This window comes from Coffea arabica, chromosome 8c, assembly GCF_036785885.1.
Source record: "Coffea arabica cultivar ET-39 chromosome 8c, Coffea Arabica ET-39 HiFi, whole genome shotgun sequence".
Taxonomy (NCBI): Eukaryota; Viridiplantae; Streptophyta; class Magnoliopsida; order Gentianales; family Rubiaceae; genus Coffea; species Coffea arabica.
This window is the reverse complement of record NC_092325.1, coordinates 43,866,785-43,887,946: the sequence shown is the minus strand read 5'-3', so window position 1 is coordinate 43,887,946 and position 21,162 is coordinate 43,866,785. Positions and strand designations below refer to the sequence as shown.

The 21,162-nt window shown below is 37.1% G+C and overlaps 1 protein-coding gene and 1 pseudogene across 1 annotated transcript; one reads left to right on the top strand and one right to left on the bottom strand.

Annotated features, from left to right (window-relative positions):
- Positions 1-2,089: 2,089 nt before the first annotated feature.
- Positions 2,090-5,409, top strand: LOC113705598 (scarecrow-like protein 28). The gene has a single exon (XM_027227510.2). It carries the CDS (start codon positions 2,955-2,957, stop codon positions 5,007-5,009), a length of 2,055 nt encoding a protein of 684 aa, XP_027083311.2. The 5' UTR covers positions 2,090-2,954; the 3' UTR covers positions 5,010-5,409.
- Positions 5,410-9,790: 4,381 nt separating this feature from the next.
- Positions 9,791-12,245, bottom strand: LOC113706604 (probable (S)-N-methylcoclaurine 3'-hydroxylase isozyme 2; annotated as a pseudogene).
- Positions 12,246-21,162: the final 8,917 nt, after the last annotated feature.

Below are 21,162 nucleotides of genomic sequence, written 5' to 3'. Positions count from 1 at the left end.
AGGAAGAAGAAGTTTCTGGCAACCGGAGTTGGAAGGTTGGTGTAGCTGAGTGGGTAAAGATTGCTGCATCTTAGTACCATTATTCGGCTTTATTCCTTCGTCGTCTTCGTACGGACTTTAACGGAAAGAGTGGGTTAGAAAAGAGGGCGGGGGAGTGGATTCCTGCTTGCAAAATCTTTGACAACGAGATGTTCTCTAACTTGCCGGGGTAGGAGTTACCTGCCTATTGCAAACTCTGCGTCAGTAATTTTTCATCATTCTCATGCTTACGTACGTAGCAAACTCAATCTTTACCATAACATAACATGAAATGCAAAATTCTTCTTCAATTCACTTGGATTTGTTGAAGTTGCTGACATAGATAATATGCCTAGTGTTCATAGAGTTTTCTGTAGGAAAAATAGTGTACTGCTGGTGACCAATCTGCAACGAGTTAATGTTGTACGGGCCTAATCAAAATACTCCTGTAGAAAAAGTTGTATAGGTCCCTGTGTCCAATCTTCATACATATACTCAAAACCATATTCATACGGCAGACTGCTCAGTCAAAAAGAAAACTTTAACTGACAACACAACCTTGGTGCAGAGAGATGGTGAGAAAGATGTTTGCGCTTCTCTGCCCTGAAACAGTTCAAAGGACAGAGCATATATGAATTGCCTACCAAGCAGCTACCTTCGCACTGGACAATCAACAAAAAACGATAAAAGTAAAAAGGGGCATCCCCATTCTGTCTTTTCATGACGAAGCCAATGAATGCGTGTTGCTGCGGAAATTACTGGGGCGCATCCCAGAAGGTCCCCGATTGCTGTCCTGTTGCTTTATTTATGTGGTGTACTGCCCACTAAGCTTAGAATGTTGTACTTTGATGGGTACTGGACACCAGATTGGACACAGACTTTACTGTCATTGGCTGCTACCTTTTCACTTTGACTGGAAACACTTTTTTTTTGATGACTTGGCACTCATTGTATGATCCACGTGCGCCCCCGGTAGCTTAATCAGCATTCAGCACCCAAGAATCGAAAATATGCTTGCTTTTTTTTTTTTTTTAATTTCCAAATTGATCTTGGGTCAAATTATTTAATTAATTACATCTCGTGCTTATTAACAAGAAAAGAAAAAAAAAAGAAGTGTCTCGTACTACTTTCTCATAGATTAATATAGTTCTACTTTATATTGCATTATAACTACTCTGACGGATTTTGCACGTACGTAATATTCTCGCCCCTTCTTACTCCTTTTCCACTTTTTTTATAACTTTTTTTATATATTAACTTAATAGATAAATACAACAATATGTGTACCACATCAAAAAGTCCTAAAAGAAATATAATAGTTGTACCATATTGCACCAATAGCCAACTATACATGCCCTAATTCCTAATAATGCAACCATGCAATGAATGTTTAGCAATAATCGTGACAAGTTACGACTTGTGAATTGTATTTCAAATAGATTTTTGTGAAAAATCAAGCAAAATAATAACAATCGTGACAAGTTTTGTCTTATCAATTATATTTCAGATAAATTTCTTAAAAAAACTAAGACAAAATAACAACAATAAGATTCAAATTAGAAGTAAATTTTCATGTCAAAATTTGTTTTCATTTCATAATCAAGATATATGAAACTTTGACATGTCAAAATTACCATTAGAAATGCTTTTCAAATTTTCTCTTTTTGGTTTAAGAGACAAGAAGAAAAAGGGTGGGTTCTTGTCTCTTGGAAATTTCACAAAGGAAAGGGGAAAAAAAAAGGCAATATGATGATGATGTGAACTAACGGTCGAGTTGAACGGATATCAGCAGACACGCACGTGCATCGGACGTGATCAAATCTAACAAAAAGACGCACACCCACAGTTCCGGACAACTATTCCAACTCCCTCCAACGGTCATATTTTACCGACAAGCTTACAACGGTCATATTTTTTTTAACCAATCTACACCGTTCGATTTTCATCCAACGGCCACGAAATACAATTCTCAAAACTTTTTCTCGGACGACGCTTTTCAACAAGCCATCATTTTTTTTTTATCCCGATGCTTAGGTAAAATCATCTGCCTAGTGACTGATGGTAAAGAAATAGCCAAGGGTGAGGATTGTCTCCATATATATAAAAACTCGGCCCTGTTTTAGTTTATGGCTTTTTGGGTTGTGGGGTTCTGAGAAGTGACAGTTTTATTGAATAATATGATGATCATTTTACTTGTTTTCTTGCATGTATGAGGGATTCTGGAAGTGGGATTTTCTGGGTTTTTGTTTTCTTCGGGGTTTACATCAGTTTCAGCTAGCATGGAGTATTTGAATGTGTTAAAAGACGGTCTGTGCTTCCCAGTTTGTGATTTTTTCAGCTGCTTGTATGTGCTAGGAGGTGTTTGCATTTGCATTGGTGGGTTGAGTATCGATCAGCATAAAAAGTACATTTCTTTCCCATGAGTTTGTTTTAGATTTTGTGGAATCCGATGATCATTTTGTTAGGTATATTGATTGATTATTTGTCTTTTAATTCTTTGATTCTTTCCGTTGAATTTTTCGAGTTTGCTGATTTTATTCTTTGTTGCACATATACTGTTATACATGTTTATTCATCATATAGGACACACAAACATATATTGTAGAGATTTTCACTGATTCTGTTGTTATTTTGTTTTGGCATCGGATTCCTGTTTTTGTTTGTTTTTGATTTCTTGAAACTTCACACACTCACATTGTAGAGACGCATTATTCTGTTTCTCTTGATTTCTCTTCAAAAACAAATATTACTTGAACAAAGTTTATACCAATTGAAAAAGAATTTTATCCAAAGGTGTTTGTAAACTTCATCCTTTTAAATTTAAAACTTTTGAGAGGAATAGAGAGAAACATAGTGAAGTCAAGGGTGGAGGGTGAGTGGAGTTTAGGAAAAAAAAAAAGAAGAAATCAAGGAACATTGGAGGAAGGGTCTGAAGAATGTTGGCTGGGTGCTCTTCCACATTGTTGTCACCTAGGCATAGATTGAGGAGTGAAGCACCTGCACAGTTCCAAGCCTGTCATTTCCCTTCAATGAGCACACAAAGATTGGATTTGCCATGTAGTTTCACACGAAAAGATACAGCGAGGAACCAAACCATTAGGCCTGTAGGCCTTTCTGTTGATAAGCCTATTGAAGCCAAGACCAGTAGCTGTTCCCTTAAGCAGAACATCAGGTTACCTCCTTCGGCTACGACTGCACAGACTGGAGCATATATTGAGGGTAGTAGGAAAGAGAACAGAGATGAGTTTTGGGAGAAAAACAAGAGCTTGAAGAGGTATGCAGAGCAAGGTCCTTTTGCTGGTGATGATGATGAGTCCTGTATGAATAGAGCTAAGAGGAAAAGGGGAAATGGGAAGTCCCAAGATTTTCCAGAGGAAGAAAAGAAGCTGACTTTAGGCCAATTGGGAAGTGGGAGTTTTTGGTTGCAACAACCGCCTTTTGATGTACCTCGATCGGTTCCATTGATTGCAGGGCTTAGTTCACCACAAATTCCTCTCTCTCTTTCATATTCTGGAGATGAGGACCGTGTGTGTTTTGTGCCCAGTGACGTCATATCACCGCCTTTGCCTTTATCAAACAATCCTTGGGTGGAATCTGTTGTCACTCAAATTACAGACTTAGGTGACAAGAATGTGGAGACTGGTCAGGGTCCAGCAAAAGAGGCTTCTGCATCGAGTACTTCATCAGAGAGTCAAGGCTTGGTTCTGAGGCTAAACGAGAATCCTACAGAGCATGAGATTGGCAATGGCTCTAAACGACCTAATACAAGTGAGATTGCTGAGGTTGTAGCAGGCCAAAAAGATGATGACAACCACAGGGAGCATGATGGTTTTGAGCTTGTCAGCTTACTAGTAGCTTGTGCTGACGCAATTGCCTCGAAGAACATTCTGGCCATTAACCATTTTATTGCCAGATTAGGGGAGCTCGCTTCTCCAAGGGGATCTCCTATAAGTCGCCTCACTGCTTACTTCACCGAGGCCTTATCTCTACGAGTTGCTAGGTTTTGGCCTCATATATTTCATATTTCACCACCTCGGGATCTTGATCGTGTTGATGATGATTGTGGTACTTCGTTGAGGCTTTTGAATCAGGTCAGTCCAATTCCAAGGTTTATACATTTTACATCAAATGAGATCCTGTTGAGAGCTTTTGAAGGAAAGGACAGGGTTCACATAATAGATTTTGACATCAAGCAAGGGCTTCAGTGGCCTAGTCTGTTTCAGAGTTTGGCTTCTAGGACAAATCCTCCCAGCCATATAAGGATTACTGGTATAGGTGAATCCAAACAGGAGTTGATTGAAACGGGAGATAGGCTAGCTGGATTTGCTGAGGCATTAAATCTGCCTTTCGAGTTTCATCCAGTGGTTGATAGGTTGGAAGATGTGAGGCTCTGGATGCTTCATGTTAAGGAGAAAGAAAGTGTGGCCGTCAACTGCATCTTTCAATTACACAAGATGCTTTATGATAGTACAGGTGGCGTTCTGAGGGATTTTTTGGGGCTAATTCGTAGCACAAACCCCACAGTTGTTCTTATGGGAGAGCAAGAAGCTGAGCACAATGGTCCTGGCTTTGAAACAAGGCTCACCAATTCGTTGAAGTATTATTCTGCCATTTTTGACTCTCTTGAAGAAAGCATTGCAGCAGATAGTCCAATTAGGATGAAGATTGAGGAAATGTTCGCCCGTGAAATCAGGAACATCATTGCATGCGAAGGACAAGAAAGGTTTGAAAGGCATCAAGGTTTTGTGAAGTGGCAGAAGATGATGGAGCAGGGTGGTTTTCGATCATTAAACACTGGGGAGAGGGAATTACTGCAGAGTCGAATGCTGTTGAAGATGTATGGTTCTGAGAATTATAAGGTGGAGAAGCAGGGTGAGGATGGAGCAGCACTTACATTGAGTTGGTTAGATCAGCCTCTTTACACAATCTCAGCATGGTGGTCAATTGACGTTGCAGGCAGCTCGTCATCGTTTTCTCAGAGAGTTGATTGATATCTTGCTGATTCTTCTTCATACTCAACATAACTGTCATTTGTCACATACAGGACAGGATAGCCAATTCTTTGTAGGTAGAGGAGTTTGTCATTATTCTTTCATTCTTTATTGCAGATAAGAGTCGAGATACGCCTTCTGCTAGGCAAGAACCATTTTTATGATACAGGTCCTACAGCTTTGCAGTTATACTAGGCAGATTTCTAGAATTCACCATATAGTCTTGCTATTACATTGCTGTTGATTCTTTGATTCTTTATGTAATCTGGAATTCTTTCTCAATACTGTAATTTGAGTCGTTTTCTTTTTTCTTTTTTTTCAAATTGCCAGGAGCATATATTCTTTGGCAATGCAGTAGTTGATCCTTACACTTGTCTGAAATAAAGTGATTTTCTTGGTATCTTATTCAAGAGTCTTACAGGACTATATTGTTATGAGTGATTGTTTTTACTTCTTTAAAGTAAAGAACAAGTTATACAATTGTGCAAAGCAGTAATGAAGCCAGAAACTTATGTTGCCAATGTTTAAATCAAAAGACAAACAGTCGCTTATCAATTGCATGAAATGATATTTGAGACAGAGTTCTTTGAAACTGCTGATTCTCACAGGTTGGAGTCCAAGTCATAGTTATACATGCGCATTGACAATCAAAACCGATGCAATTGCTAGTCTAAGTTTGTACTGAGCCAACATTTCTATCATCCAGGGCAGAACACTAAAATGCTCGCTGACAAATATATCCTTTAGATATAATCAGAAACAAGGCCATAAAAGGAAGCTGCAGCATTCAACTTAGCTGAAACATTAACATCAAATCTAATTTGAAGTTTTTGGAGATTCTATTCTAAAATTAAAATTTTAGGTATGAAAGATGCTTGGTGACAAGCGTCCGTAAACACTGAAAATTTTGTCTTTCTGCTAAAAAAGAACATAAACTTTGCCAAATCAATCAAACGCTCATAGTTACATAGATATAGATACATGGATGGAGGAAGACAAAAAAGGCAATTCGTTATATTTATCAACAACTGAACTGAAACGCAGAGAGAGAGAGAGAGAGAGAGAGAGAGAGAGAGAGAGAGAGTCCAGGTCTCTGCTGCTCATTATCTTGCTTTAGGGATGACGATTAGTAATTGTTCCTTCTGCAATGTTGCATCAAAACTTACCATTCATGTTCAGTTGCCTCGGATCAATTGAGGAAGAGGCCAATCAAAGAATTGAACCAATGCTGCCAGGAGCAAGAAAATATGTGCTGCTGCAGCCATGAGTTGGCAGATTCTCTTTGCAGTCCCAAAGGCCAAGGGTAGGAAGTCAAAAAAGAAAAACTAAGAAATCTCAGTTTTCTGAATTCTATTGGCTATCCCATACTGAAGGGTCTCATCTGATAGCCTAAACATTCACAAATACTTGAGCATTTTAGGGAATCGTGTAATCCATCGCCTGGAATGTTTCAGGAACTCGAGAAGGAATCAGAAATGGTTCAACTTTAATGTTTCTTTAACCCCAGCCTGAAGAAATAGCATCCGCATTTGATAGGATCTCTCAGCAGACCCTGATTTTGGGAAAGTCGTGAAGACCAACTATTCAATATAGACCAGCTCTTAATTGGTCTTGGCGCTTTACTTGAGAAAAGCTTATTTCTGCAAAGGTATGCAAGTTCTTCCATCCAGCAACACATTCTTCCTTCAAATAGGCTTCAATCCCATAGTTGAACAGTTACGTTCAGCCTCAGTAAGTGGAAATAAATGAGGAAAAAATCATGCTGACAAAACCCCATCATGATACCGCATGATTTCCATTGCCAGATTTGCCAATGGAGATGATGATGCCACAATCATGTACTGAGTTCCTAGATTGGGTAACGTGTGAGGACCATGCTTTCAAGTAAATTTTGATGGAAGGACATTAGGCATTCCCCAGATGAAGAGGATAACCCAATTAGGTATTGGAGTCAGTCATGGTGGGAGCTTTGATGTTTTGATGCAAATTAAGATTTGAATTTTTAAGGATGAAAAATAGCAAGGGAAGAAAAAATAATGTCATGAAATGACTCCTTTCTACCTTAAAAACTGAACTATCAATAGAAGTAGTCAAGCAGTGGCTCAGCATTGTCAGATTATTTGCTTAAGGAGGCATTAAGAGAATTCAAAATCATTCCCTTAATAGTCCAAAGCAGAACTTCGAAATCTTTCTGGTTTGAATTCTGGTTCATCCCATAATGAAGGGTCTCATCCAATAGCCCATACATTAATTGATACTTGAGCATTTTTAGGTATTGTACGATGCATGGTGAGGAAGTAGCAATGGTGCAGGAGGATGCAACTGCAGAGCTTCTTTAACACAGGCCTCGAGATAAGGTAGCTGCTGCATTGGATGTGATTCTCTCAGAAAATTATGCTTGATTTCTCTTTGGAGCTCTTCATGAACTTGCTTCATCTTTTCTGGATTTTTTACAAGCTCAGCCATTTTCCATTGAATTGTACAGGTACTGGTGTCTCTGACCGCCTGAAACAATTCCTACATTCCCTGATAAGCTAGTATCAGTATAGACTATAGACTAGGACTCTGTCGACATATGACATTGTGTAGTACTTGTATGGATGTCTTACTGGTGCAAATCAGAAACAATTGGTGGATTCGGTCCTTGGTGAAACCATTCTTGAGCAGGTGGTGCTAGAAATCTTGCTGCTTTGATGTATCTCTATTTCTTTTCTCTTCGATAAGGGGCTCCCGGGTGCGTGCATCGAATTTTGGTGAGAAACTTTAACGTCTTTTTGTGAAGACCTTGAAGATCTAGTTTGCCTAAAAATGGATAGAAATCTGATACATTTTGAGCAGCAGACACTTCCATGGCTGTTGTTACAAGAGATTTGATACCACTCTCTATGCCCTCTTCTTCCAAACCAGCAAGATCTCTTGACAACAATATATTGTGCAACATGTTAAAAATTGTTACAATGTTCACCTCGCCTTGGCTCACCAGCCGACCTTCCTTGGCCCTCAAAAAGTCCACCATGTCCATAATCTTCTTTTCTCTCAAGCATCCTTGTGAATCTAGTGCTTTACCTGAGAAGAGCTCAGATTGGCACAGGGTACGCAAGTACTTCCATCCGTCATTGCATTCTTCTGCCCATCCAATTGATGAACAATTGAGTTCTGCTGTAGCAGATCCACCACCTGAGGAACATATCTTGCTAATAAAATCCGATCACGAGTCTTAAGAATTTCTGTTGCAGCTGAGGGTGATGATCCAACTATCACATGCTGAGTTCCTAGTCTAAGTGATATTATAGGACCATATGTCTGAGCAAAGTTTGATAGAGCGACATGAGATAATAATATTCCCATGTGAACAATGTTGCCTAATATTGGCCATGGTGTTGGCCCTGGTGGAAGTGGCAAGGTCTTTGATGCCAAAGAATGTTTCAGTTGCTTAAAGATGAAAAAGAGTACAAGTAAGAGGAAGACTGGGAACAAGAGATAATTACCTCCTGTTGCAAAAAGCTGAGCCATAACTTGCATCAACTGAAGATTTTTTGCTATAGTGTTTGTAAAATAGATTCACCAAGTCTGGTGTATATATTCTGCAGCTGCCGGACCTGCTACTCTCTTAGCTGCCACTAAATGACGCCTACCAGCCTACGGCATAATATGCACTGCAGAGGTAATTGCTAAGCAGTCATATCCTGAATCATAATATGCACTTAATGATTGGACTCCACTTGGCAGTTGATGCAAATTTACAAATGCCAGACATAATGAAAAAGCCATACAATGTATCCCTTGTAGGGCTTTTGAGTTTTAGAACTCGGTTGCGCTCCTCCAATTCGAAGATTTTCTTGTCTTGAAAAAGCTAAGGTGGATCGATATGGACAAGCAAGTTCTTGCATAATGAAAAAGTTCAATTTTTTACGTTTTTAGTAGAAATATGCAATTGAGAAGATACCATTGCATCTGTGGACAATGTTGCAAGCATCAAAAAGTGGATAGTCAAGTGAAATGGAGTCGCAATCTTACCTCTCCATGCACTAGTAAACCTCTTTTGCAAATCAATGAGAGATAACTGTTCTATGCCGCCTGCATTTTCAACTTAAAATATGATAAACAAATTCATGATTATATGCATAAATTGACAAAATGGGAACGAAAACGTATTTAAGGAGTTATATGGAAAAGTTCTCCAAAAAAACTTATCAGTATCAACTCCAAAACACCCATTAATTCTCTAATGTCTTTCTCAAGCAAAGTCAGAATCCCGACCAAAAAGTGTATGATCTTGTATAGTTCACTGTTTCTCAATAAATCTCTTCGTCTAAAATGTTAAGCTCTTTAAACTATTCGTTTCTTCCATTTTTTGTCTTTTCAACTTAAGATTCGTAATCAAGAGAAAAGTCTGTTCTCTTATTGTTTTCCATTCTATGCCTAAATGAGCCCAATTTTATTCAATATCGTTTGGACAATCACACCGTTTTGACAAAATTCTTGTCGTTCTTCTTTTAAAAAAAAAAAAAAATTCTTGTCATTCGTTTTGTTTATGGAATGTTACTCTGTTTCTTGCCGTTCATTTTCTTTATGCACCGTCACCTTTTTTGACAAAATTCTTGCCATTCATTTGCTTTATGGACTACTACTCTATTTGGAAAAAAAAAAAAAAAAAAATCTTTTGCCTTTTCCGATTGAGATGGATATAAGATAAATTGACAAAATGACGTACTATTTCTTTTGTGTTCTTGGTTTCAGATTTCACATTTTTAAGCATTTCAAAACAGGTTTCTCATCCATTCTGTTGGCAGGCTCATGCGCCGCCCCATGCACGTTGCAGTTCAAATATCATCAAAGTTTTGTCGAGGAAATTATTACAAACTAAAAGTTTCTTGATCTCAGTAACTTGACACAATTTTTGCAGAATACGATCTATTCCAATGCAGGTTGACATAATAAAGCACGAAGAGAAACAATTACGAACGAAACAACAAGAGCCACAATGCATGGAGAGATTTTCTTCAATTCAGGAAGCAAAAAGAGATGGCAGAATTTGATTGATCATGATCTTGCTTTAGGGATGAGAAGCAATGGTTGTTCCTTCTCCAATGTCACACCAAACTTTTCATTCATATCTAATTGCTGAGGATCTTTTCCTTCGGGAAGCGACCAATCAAAGCAGTGAATCAACGACGCAAGAACCAAAGGAACATGCCTGGCAGCCATGGGCAGGCCAGGGCAGATTCCTCTTCCACTCCCAAACGGTAAGAGCTCAAAATCATTCCCTTTATAATCCAAACTACAACTCAGAAATCTCTCAGGTTTAAACTTCAATGGTTCATCCCAAATTCCAGGGTCTCGTCCAATGGCCCAAACATTCACTAAAACTTGAGCATTTTTAGGAATAGTGTAATTCATGACTTGACATGCTTCAGGGGCACGGTGCGGAAGTAGCAAAGGGGCAGGAGGGTGCAGCCTGAAGGTCTCCTTAATGCAGGCCTGCAGATATGGTAGTTGCATTAGATGAGACTCTTTTGGCAAATCTTGATTGATTTCTCTTCCAAGCTCTTCACGCACTTTCATCATAGACTCTGGAATCTGGATTCTTCACTAGTTCTGCCATTGCCCATTCAATTGTTAAAGTACTAGTGTCTGTCCCAGCAGTGAACAATTCCTAGTACACCAAAATTATAATGTATTACTGCATTTGCAATTGAATGGGAATCTCTGGCTGTTGTAAACAATGAGAAATTCATTATTTATACACCAACAGCTCAACAGCTTGAAGTGTTGCATGATCTTTTTAAAAGACAGCTCTAGTTGCAGATTCAACTCTAAATTTATTCATCATATTATGCAGACAAAACTCCAGGGACAAATTTCATATATCTTAAGACCTATTCAAGTAAAAAAAACTACTGCATCATTACTGAATATAAAGTTTAATCCCATATATAAGCTTTAGCTAATATCTATGTCCATGTTAGTCCTAAGATGATAGTATGAAAGAGCAAGGATTCGATAATTAACCAATCTAGAGAGATATGATAGCTGGATTCGGCAAACCCAGAGAGATATATGAATCAAGGTAGCCAAGTAGGCCATGCTTGAAGAACATGAAGAAATTTTGTGGATACTTGATCTAGTGATAGAGTGAGTGTGCATTTGCATTAGAGAGAGAGAGAGAGAGAGAGAGAGAGAGAGGACCATGAGTAATTGGTGAATTCGTTCATTTGTAAAATTATTCTGAAGCAAGGTGTCCAGAAAGTCTTCTTGGCTCAAAGTCAAAGGGGCACCCTGTCGCCTCCTCTCTTCAATGATAGGTTCCCAAGCAGCACGAATCTTGATTCCCAGATTAGTTGACTTCTTCCGGAGACCCTGAAGATCAAGCTTGCACAATAGTGGATAAAAATCTGATACATTTGGGGCAGTGGCCACCTCCATGACTGTTCTCACTAGACTTTTCATCCCCTCACCAGCACTTTCTTCTTCCAAGCCGATAAGATCTCTTGACACCATTACATTGCTCAACATGTTGAAGATCGTCGCAAATACTAGCTCTCCGATATCCACAACTTGACCTTCTTTCTTAGCCCTTAAATGCTCGACCATGTCCGAGATCTTTTTCTCTCTTAAGCATGATTGATTATCCAATGCTCTAACTGAGAAAAGCTCGGTTCTGCACAGTGTCCTCAAGTACTTCCATCCATCATTGCATACTTCTGTCCATCCGATCGATGAACGGTTGAGTTCTTCCTGTCTAGCAGGAACTACCTTGGGAACATATCGCGCGGACAGACTCCGATCATGGGTTTTCAGGATTTCAATCGCTGCTGCAGGGGATGATCCCACGACCGTGTATTGAGTGCCTAACTTGAGACATATCAGTGGACCATAAGTTTGAGCAAAATTGCTGAGTGTGACATGAGGTAATCTTCCCATATGAGGGATATTGCCCAAGACAGGCCATGGAGTTGGCCCTGGTGGAATTGGCGGAGACTTTGTTGCAAAAGGATATTTGCATTGCTTGAAGATGAGATAGAGTAATGGTAAGAGGAAGATTGGAAGCAATAGATAGTTTGCTTCTATGTCTGGAAACTGAGCCATGGCTTCCATCAAAAGAAATTAAGTGTTCCTTAAATTTGTGCACGGGATGAAGTATGGAGCAGTGCTGATGGACTAAAAAATGGCATTTCTTTAGTCTTTGGAGCCCTGGCGTTATTTAGATAATGTAACCTACACCTTCACCTACACGCGTGTTAGATTATTCGGTCTCTAAATCATTAATTAATCTGATGGTTTTCAATGCAATGCTAGTTTATTCTATCATAGCAAATTAAGCATCTCCACTGGACTTGACAATGATATGTTATGACATTTACGTTGCTTGTTCGGTTCATCCTGTCTTGGTTACGATTCTTTCGATAGTTAATTCTGAGTTTTGATTTCAAAATGCCTTCGTACCCAGCAGCAGGTGCTTTAAATATCGGTGGCTTTGACTTTAGGTACTATTTCTTTTCTTCTGCAGTCAAACCAATGATAAAGAGTACTATTCTTTGCCGCGCCTAATCTGAGCCTCTTATTTGACACCAATGGAAATAGTAGTCGTGTTAGGTTAGTGAAGGTTTAAAGTAGTTGGTTGTTTGGCCCGTCGTCATCATCGGGCATTCGATATAGTATTCTGGCCTCTGCCGTTGTGTTTCTTGTAGTTGGCCTTTCATTCTCATATATATGTTATCGTCTTATGAATTACCAAGAGCTTGTGGCAGAATCCTGGCGGTGGAATCTCCACTAAGTACTAGTCTCCCGCTCAGAATCACACTAGGCAGCTCTGCATTTCATGATGATTAGTAAGTTGATACAAGAGGGTGAGCTGTTTGATAATTTTATTCAGCAGTTAAATTTAATAGATTTAGATTTTAATATAGTTAGAAAACTCTTATCACTTTAATATATTCAGACGTGTTTAATAATAAAAAATAGAACATTTTTAATTAATTAATTAAGTGGCTATGAATTGTTTAGGCAAAACTTACTCAAAACAATTAGTCATAACTTCACTTATCATTTAATGCAGAATACACTCAAATATTAAGATTTCAATATTTAACCATACACTAACTTAATATACTCAAATTTCAAACTTTAAATTCTGTATGGGAATGCGGCTATCTCCTGCCACGTCCCTCACTTCTTTTATGCTCGCCTCGACCTGCTCCCCAATCCCCTCGACATTATGTTTTATGTATATAACATCAATAACAACATTGTAAATCGCCTTTTTAGAGTATTAGCTAAATATTCAATGTCAAATCAAAAGTTAAAAATCATTTTGATCTTTTTGGATTCATTTCTCTACTTTTAATAGCAAATCCAAACTTATAATCGTTATATTTGTTTAAATAACTTACAACATGTAAAACAAAATTGAAATCAACTAAAAATAACTAAATCATCATTTTATCTAAATATTATGATTTTCAAGTTTTCAATTATAATAGATATGCATATATTATTGATGTGAACCTATAATGTATATAGCAAATCTAAACTCACAACCATCATATTTATTTTTATTTTTTGGTAAATAACTTACGATATGTAAAAAGTTCCAAGTAAACTAAAAATAATCAAATAATCATTTTATCATACAAACTATGATATATGGATACATTCTTGATATGTAGTTATAATGTGTGTGTACATATGTAGATAATTATATATAGATATTTATTCTTGTGAACTTTATATTGGTACTAGAGATGGGGCAAGAGCATCCTCCCATGTCTCTCGCCCCATTTATAACGGGGGAAGAAAAATTCCTCCCACTCTACCCCCATGACTCCTCTCGTAGATCAGATGCACGCAGCCATCTACCCTCATTGGATTAGGTGTTTTTGAGATATTTTTCAAAAATTGTACTATATTATTGTATATGAAAAAATTTTACTATAGTCGTTTATTAGGGTGTTTTTAAAAATTTTAAAATTTTTTAATTTAAAAAAAAAACCACCCATCACCACCTACCACCACCCTTCTCCTGCCTCCTCCCTCTTCCTCCACTCCCCTCCTTCATTCTCCCTCCTCCTCCCCTTCCCTGCCCCTTGCCAAAACCCCTCCCCCTCCCCCGATTGCTTGTAACTAAATGGATGACGAAACTGAAATGAACAAAAAGATTTCCAAGTTGGCCCATGTTTTTATTATAAAGTCCAACCCATCCCATGTGAGCTTTGTTTGGGAAAAACTTGGGACTTGCAACCCTAGTTTGCCAGGAGGCCCATTTTATCTTACATGTCACTCAATTCAAGTCATCGTGCTTAAGCCATCAATAAAAACTCAATACTCACCAAGACTCGACTGTAACATTAACCAAAATCCTTGTTTGACTCCATCCAATATCAAGAATCAATGCCCATAAAAGCATATCTATATTAGCTCAGGGGTTAACCTGCATGTTAATTAGGAAGCTTAAAGACCCTCTACTTGAGCATTGTCCAATGTTGAAGCAATGGGCTAGTGCATGTTTTGTTCATCATCTGCGTTCTGTTCCCATCTTTTCCTTTTCTCTTTAGCACAAATCACTTGTAATTGACACATTTAACTTTGCACTCGACTAATTTTTCCAATTTGATTAGACTAAATCGGGTAAAGGGTCGTCAAAAAACTTGCCTGCTCTTTCTTAAGTTTTAACCTGTCCATGGAAGAAGCTAAAAGGGTTCATAAATATCTCATTTTCCAAATATTTTTGTCTACATATACAAACCCGCTTTCCAGTTCTTGTCATTGTTATTATATCAACCTCAATATGGGCTCACGAAGTTTGTGCTCTTGAAAGGTACAACATCTTACATCGACTGATTAACAGCTTATAAGTTTTTGTCAGAGTTTACGTATCAGAGTGCATTTCTCATAGCTGATATTGCGACGTTTATATCTGCAAGAATGAGTTGCTGCTTCCCCGGGGTGACTGGTGAGTTGTCACCATATTTCTATTAGATATTTTCTGATGCCTTCTCGAAGAATGATTTTCGAAGTTCAACCCTGTAAGACAACGATCTGTCACGAATTCTGATTTTGCATGGACCACAATCTTTCAGTATTTCATTTCTTCGATGTGATTAATACTAAGATTATATAATCAAGTATGCATTTTAATTGTTAGATGAAAGAGCAAGGACAGGGACAAGAATATTTCATTACTCACCTCGAATGAATTAAAAAAAAAAAAAAAGAAACAGTAAATGTTGGACATCATTTTCCGTGCTGAAAACTATTTGAGTCAGATTTGTTTACTGTCACTGCAGCCATTACAACATTTAGATAATAAATATTACTCGAGTGGTGAATCATTAGCTAATATGATGTTCTTCAATGTACTGTATATAGATTCTTGTAGCTTATCTTAACAAAGAATCTCCATTAGAGTTAACACTAGTGATGTATTTTTGGCACTTACCATTTGTGCTAACAAATACTTGTTTGATGGTCTTTAATGCAGTGATAGATTCTCATATCTTACTTTAACAAAGCATCTCCGTCAGAGTTGACACTTGATAGTTGATACTACTCCTTCCATCCCGATAAGTTTGACGCTCTTCGGATACCGTGTTTTTTTTTTTTTTTTTTTATTAACAGTCACTTAAATTTGCTTGGTTTCCTTTCATATCCCTATTTGTAACCAGCTTATAATGAAAGAACGAATGCAATTGTGGACCCTTAATTGCTTTGGTAATCTATTGATAACCATTTGAAGTTTACACAGCTTCAAGCTCTAGAGTTATTATAGTTTCGTGCAAAGGACGCTCCGCTATTTTAGCAATCTCGGTAAAGATGGGATGTATCATTTGGGACCCACAATAATTATTAAAACCTCTCCTGACCATGTGAACAAAGGGCAATGCTTAGAAAGACATTAAATTTATTTATCCATTTTTAATAAGAGACATAATTTTGGGACGGACTGAAAAGGAAAGTATGACACTTTCAATGGGACGGAGGGAGTAATTTTTTTTGACATTTATCACTTGTGCTGACAGCTTTACTGGTACGAGGTGTGGACAACCTTAATTGTCCGATATATCTTGTCTTTCTTATGACTGGATTCGTCTATAATACACTATCACAAAAATTTAAGTTTTGGTGACTTAATAGATTGCTACGAGTTAGAAAAAAAAAATTTTCTTTTTATGACATAAAACTAGTGATAGTATGTAAGGTTTTAAGTCACAAAAAATTATAGTCTTGATTTACAATTAATAGTATAGCATTTATTTGTGAGTCACAATTGATCTTCTTATTATTCTGTCAGTGATCCTTATTTGCAAATCATAAGGAGATCACAAATCTGTCTGTGACTTGTATCATACTTTTTATGACAAATTTCATTAGTCACGATAACCAGCTTTTCCTTGTAGACGGTGCTTTTTATAGTTTATGCATCGGTGGCTAAAATTTTCGGTAATTCTTTTCCCCTGCAAACCTATGAGAAAGATTATTCTCTACCGCTTCTTCTTAAGAAGTCTTTGTTCCCTAAGTTGAAAGTTGAAACCTCAATATTTTGGGTTTGGGTAAAATTTTCAATTGCTTGCTCACCCTTTATAAATTTTACTATCATTTATGCACTTGGAAGAAGCTAAAAGGGTTCATAAATATATCATTTTCCAATTACTTGGTGTCCTAATCAAGCCCACCAAATAAAAGTATATTGGTAAATCAGAGGTTACTTCTCTGGGTTTTATTTTTTCTTTGTTTTCTTCTTAAAACTTTTATTTTTTTTATTTATTAAATTACCGCTAATTTCACAATCAACCCTGCACTTGATTATCCTTACCAATTTGAATAGAAATGAAGACATGCCCTTCGCGTACAAGGATACATATAATATATGGTGAGACAACGATGTCCGTCCAATAGAATGATACATATGGTGATTGCTGAGACAGCTGTGTCTGTCATAGACTTGGAAATTTGCCTTCCCTGATTGGACAACTATTAATCACATCCGTTGAATCCTTGAACTTGTATTGCGTTGCAACTTTAACGAGGGAATAGCAGCACTTTTTTTTTTTTTTTTTTTTTAAAAGAGCAGCCAGAGTTTTTGCATGGACATATGTTTTACTAGACTAAATTTGAATTTCCTAACTCTTCAAATACTTGCTTTTTCAACTTTTATTAGAATTTTTGTAAGGGTTTTTTTTTTTTTTTAACGAATGCTTAACAGAGACACTGATTAATACATTTAAATCATAACTAATCTATAATATAAATACATACACTAAAAATTATGACCTTTCATTAATTGCATTTATATACTTTCTTCTCGAAGGGTTTATGAATATCTCATCTTCCAAATACTACTCAGTAGTGCAGGAATTCCCTTTTGCCAAAGCACGTCTTTTTTGATCGTACAGCGTTTTCTGCTGCTTACAGCTAGGTTGGCTACTGAAGATTTTGACGTGGGTTCAGCAAGTTTGTACTCTTTGAAAGGTACGTGGGGATTGAATGAATGTACAACATCTTATAGCAACTAATTAACGGCTTATAAAAGTTTCGTCTTGAGTTCACCAATGAGAATGCATCGTTGATAGGTGATATTGCGAGGTCTATGTATATCCCAGGCTGTCGAGCATGCAGATAACCAGACAGTACATAATAGACAACTTGATGGTACGTAATAGACATCTTGGTAGCTAATTGTTGCCATGTATTTTGCAAGATATTTCTGATACCTTTCTGAAGGATGATCTTCATAGTTCACAACCGTGTAAGAACGGCCACACATCTTATATATGCCATCACTTCCAATGCGATTGCCACTAAGATGTTCCAATGCTTATTTTAGTTACTAGCCCAAAATAAATAGGATAGTTTGGATGTCCGAGAGAATATCTAGTGTTCAAGTTTGTTTTTGATTATTTTTACGAGTTTGAAATTTTGTTTAAATTTGATTTGTTTACCTCTTGAACTGAATTCGATCGAACTTTCATCGCGTCGAATTCGAGCCAAGCTCAAATAGTTTGAATTTTTTACATATAAATTTCATTTATATGTTAATCGAGTTAAATTTGAGTCAGAACTTAAAAGCTCATCGTATACAATATACTGCTCAAATTTGATTTGACTGACTAACGAACAAACTAGATTCGAACAAACTCTTACTGAACTAAACTTAATTTGAGTTTCAAATGGGTTGATTCGTCTTTCAATCGATGTTTTTCAATCAATGTTTTGGAAAATGAACAGAATGGATCGGTCGAATCACGAATCAATCATGGCTTCGGCTCCGGCTCGATTTAATGGATAATCCAAAGATTCAATAAATAATCCAAACAATTAATTGAACCGATCAAATTCAATCATTGTAATTCAATCAGATGAATAGACGTGCATCAACAAGTACTGCTATGCTATCCACCGTCCGTTCGTTCGTTCGTATTGACCGCTGCCGCCGTGCCCTCCCTTCGTGCTTTCACATTCACACCTGTGGCGGGCGAAGTTTTATTTGGCTGGCGGGCCTGTAGTCAAATGTATCGACTGCTGGCCTGAAAATTGCAAGGCTTTCTTTTCTGTTTCTGATTCTTTCTCCGCGGTCCAGGAAGGATCGCAGGGCAAACTGGCCGGTCAATTAATTACTTAATTAGTAGCTAAAGAAATCGACATCATGTGCCTTAAGCACTTGGCGTCTTGACTGACTGACTAATATTAGGTACTACTTGCATTGCACGCCACTAATCGCTGCTTTGTCTCTCCACGACGTAAACACCTAAAAAGAGAAGAAAAGCAATAATTTCAAGATTCCAAAAGCAATAATTTCAACAAATGACCCTATACCATTGAGTAGTGCTCAGCAACGTGAAAATAATTATGTCGAGTAGTGCATTCCTACAAATAAAAAATTTGTTCGGATATCATATTAATATATAATATCAGAAGGATAATTATCGTAATACTACTGCTGCTGCGCTGACCACTTTGTCCTCATCCTCCATCGATCTGGAAGAGGGCACCAAATCAAATGGTCCGCGTGTCGAACACGGCAAAATCCACCCACTTTATGTGGTTGACAAATTCTGCTGACTCAGGCACACGATGGGGTGGCTGGGCATCGGATGATTTGGATCATCATCACCATGCCTTGAACTGCTTTAGACTTTAAATATGGCTTTATCACTTATCCCAAACGACTGATCAGCAGGCCATAATAATAAAATAATACAACCTAGGATCCTACCTAGTACTAGAGTGGCATTCTTTTTATATCTCTCTCTCTCACACACACACACATATATATATATATATATATATATATATATATATATATGTATATAGATAGATGGATACGTACAAGCTGGGATCCGCATTGAGAATGAGATTTTAACTCATTAAAAAATCATTAAAAAATCATTGAGAGAGATTGAAAGGGCTATCATATTAAGAAGCACCCCTTTTTGACAAATGTTTCTACTTGGAGCATTCTAGTAGGCGTTTGTACGGTTCTTGGTATTTTCTGGGAGGCCATGCTTCATAGTTCAAACTAGCAGCTACTTGGGGCAGGTAATATATGATCTAGTATCTTCTTCATGGACTTCTACATTCTTAATTATCGTATAGCATTTGGTTTTGACGATTAGAAGGGAAAAGGACAAGAAAACCAACGAAAACATATATAGAAAGCCTCCAACATTCAGTCGTGTGCGTCGTGTGTGCGTGTATATATATATATATATATATATATATATATATATATATATATATATATATATATATATGTATAAAAAGTTGAATTGAAAATTGTGTTTATAATGCAAGCGAAATAGTGGTGTTTAGATGACTCAAAAACCTAGCCTAGAAGTCTAGAACGCGACTGCCTGCCAAATTCGGACTCACCAAATTTAGTGTGACAAGATTCATTGTTGATACCTGAATTGATTATGATTAGAATGGCAACTAACATTGGGTGCATATAGAATCATTATTCTAATTAAAATCTGAGTACTGTTTGTTTAGCCCAACATGAAATCAATTACAGCCACAAAATTCCCGTATGAATTTTATCCAATTTTTCTGTGGGTACAAGTACAACACACGGATGGAAACGTAATTACACCGATGAAGCTAGTGAAAATTGTCGGCAGGGAATGCTTTGAACAAATTATCGGGTAGTTAAAAACTGCTGCCAGTTTCTTTTTCCATGTGCCACCATTACCAAACCCTTTGGTTCTTTTCTTTATTTTCTGCCCTGCAGGTTTTAACAGCATCTGGTAGGAAAACATTTTATTATTATATCCTTTTGTTCTCTCCATTCCATTTTTACGTGAGACATGTCCTAGTAATAATACTACTACTAGGAAAACTTTGTTGTTGTTAATGAAAATCAAGCACCAGGATTTCGATTACTCGCGCTTCTATAGGAGTGCTAACCTAATTTTGTTGTGTCAGTTCCAGTAATTTTGACTGTTGAAAAAAATCAAGCAATTAAAAGGCTGCTATATACTATAAATCATGTCATGTCATGTCAAGGCACATGAATTTCAAAGCACTTTTATTTATTCCATGAATTATAGATCTTAATTCCATTCTAGATCTCGAAGCACTTTTTATTTATTCTGGGAATTCTACAGCTAAATTAGTCCTAGACATTCGCTCTTGCCCCATTAAAAGATAACAAAATATTCTAGAGCAAAATGCACTGACAAGAATATTAGACCATGAAAGAGCTATTCTGGGATTCTATGTGCCCAAGCAAATATAATATTCCTCTCTTCATAAATAAAACTACAACTCCTAACTGTTATGACAAAATGTAGAAAAAAGAAATAAAGACGGAGAAATGGAAGCAACCAAAAAAATCAGCTACTACTAGAGTAATTAGCCATCACTTGAGTTCTTTTAGATGTAGATCAAGAAATTAAGTTTCTTGACTTGCGCTTCGATGATAATTCAATTCCCTTCTATTTTTCCTTAATCAACAAAAAAGATTAAATGCTTCAATAGCATGAATTTAAATCCTTGATTTTACAGGAAACATGTTTAAGGCACTTGTACCAGGTTAGCCATCCGGACCAAACTTTTTTCCTGACAGAAGAAAAGAAGAAAAACAAAAGAAATGGAAAACGCGGCAAAAGGGGGGGAAAATATATATATATATATACGGAAGAAGAATAAAAGAAAT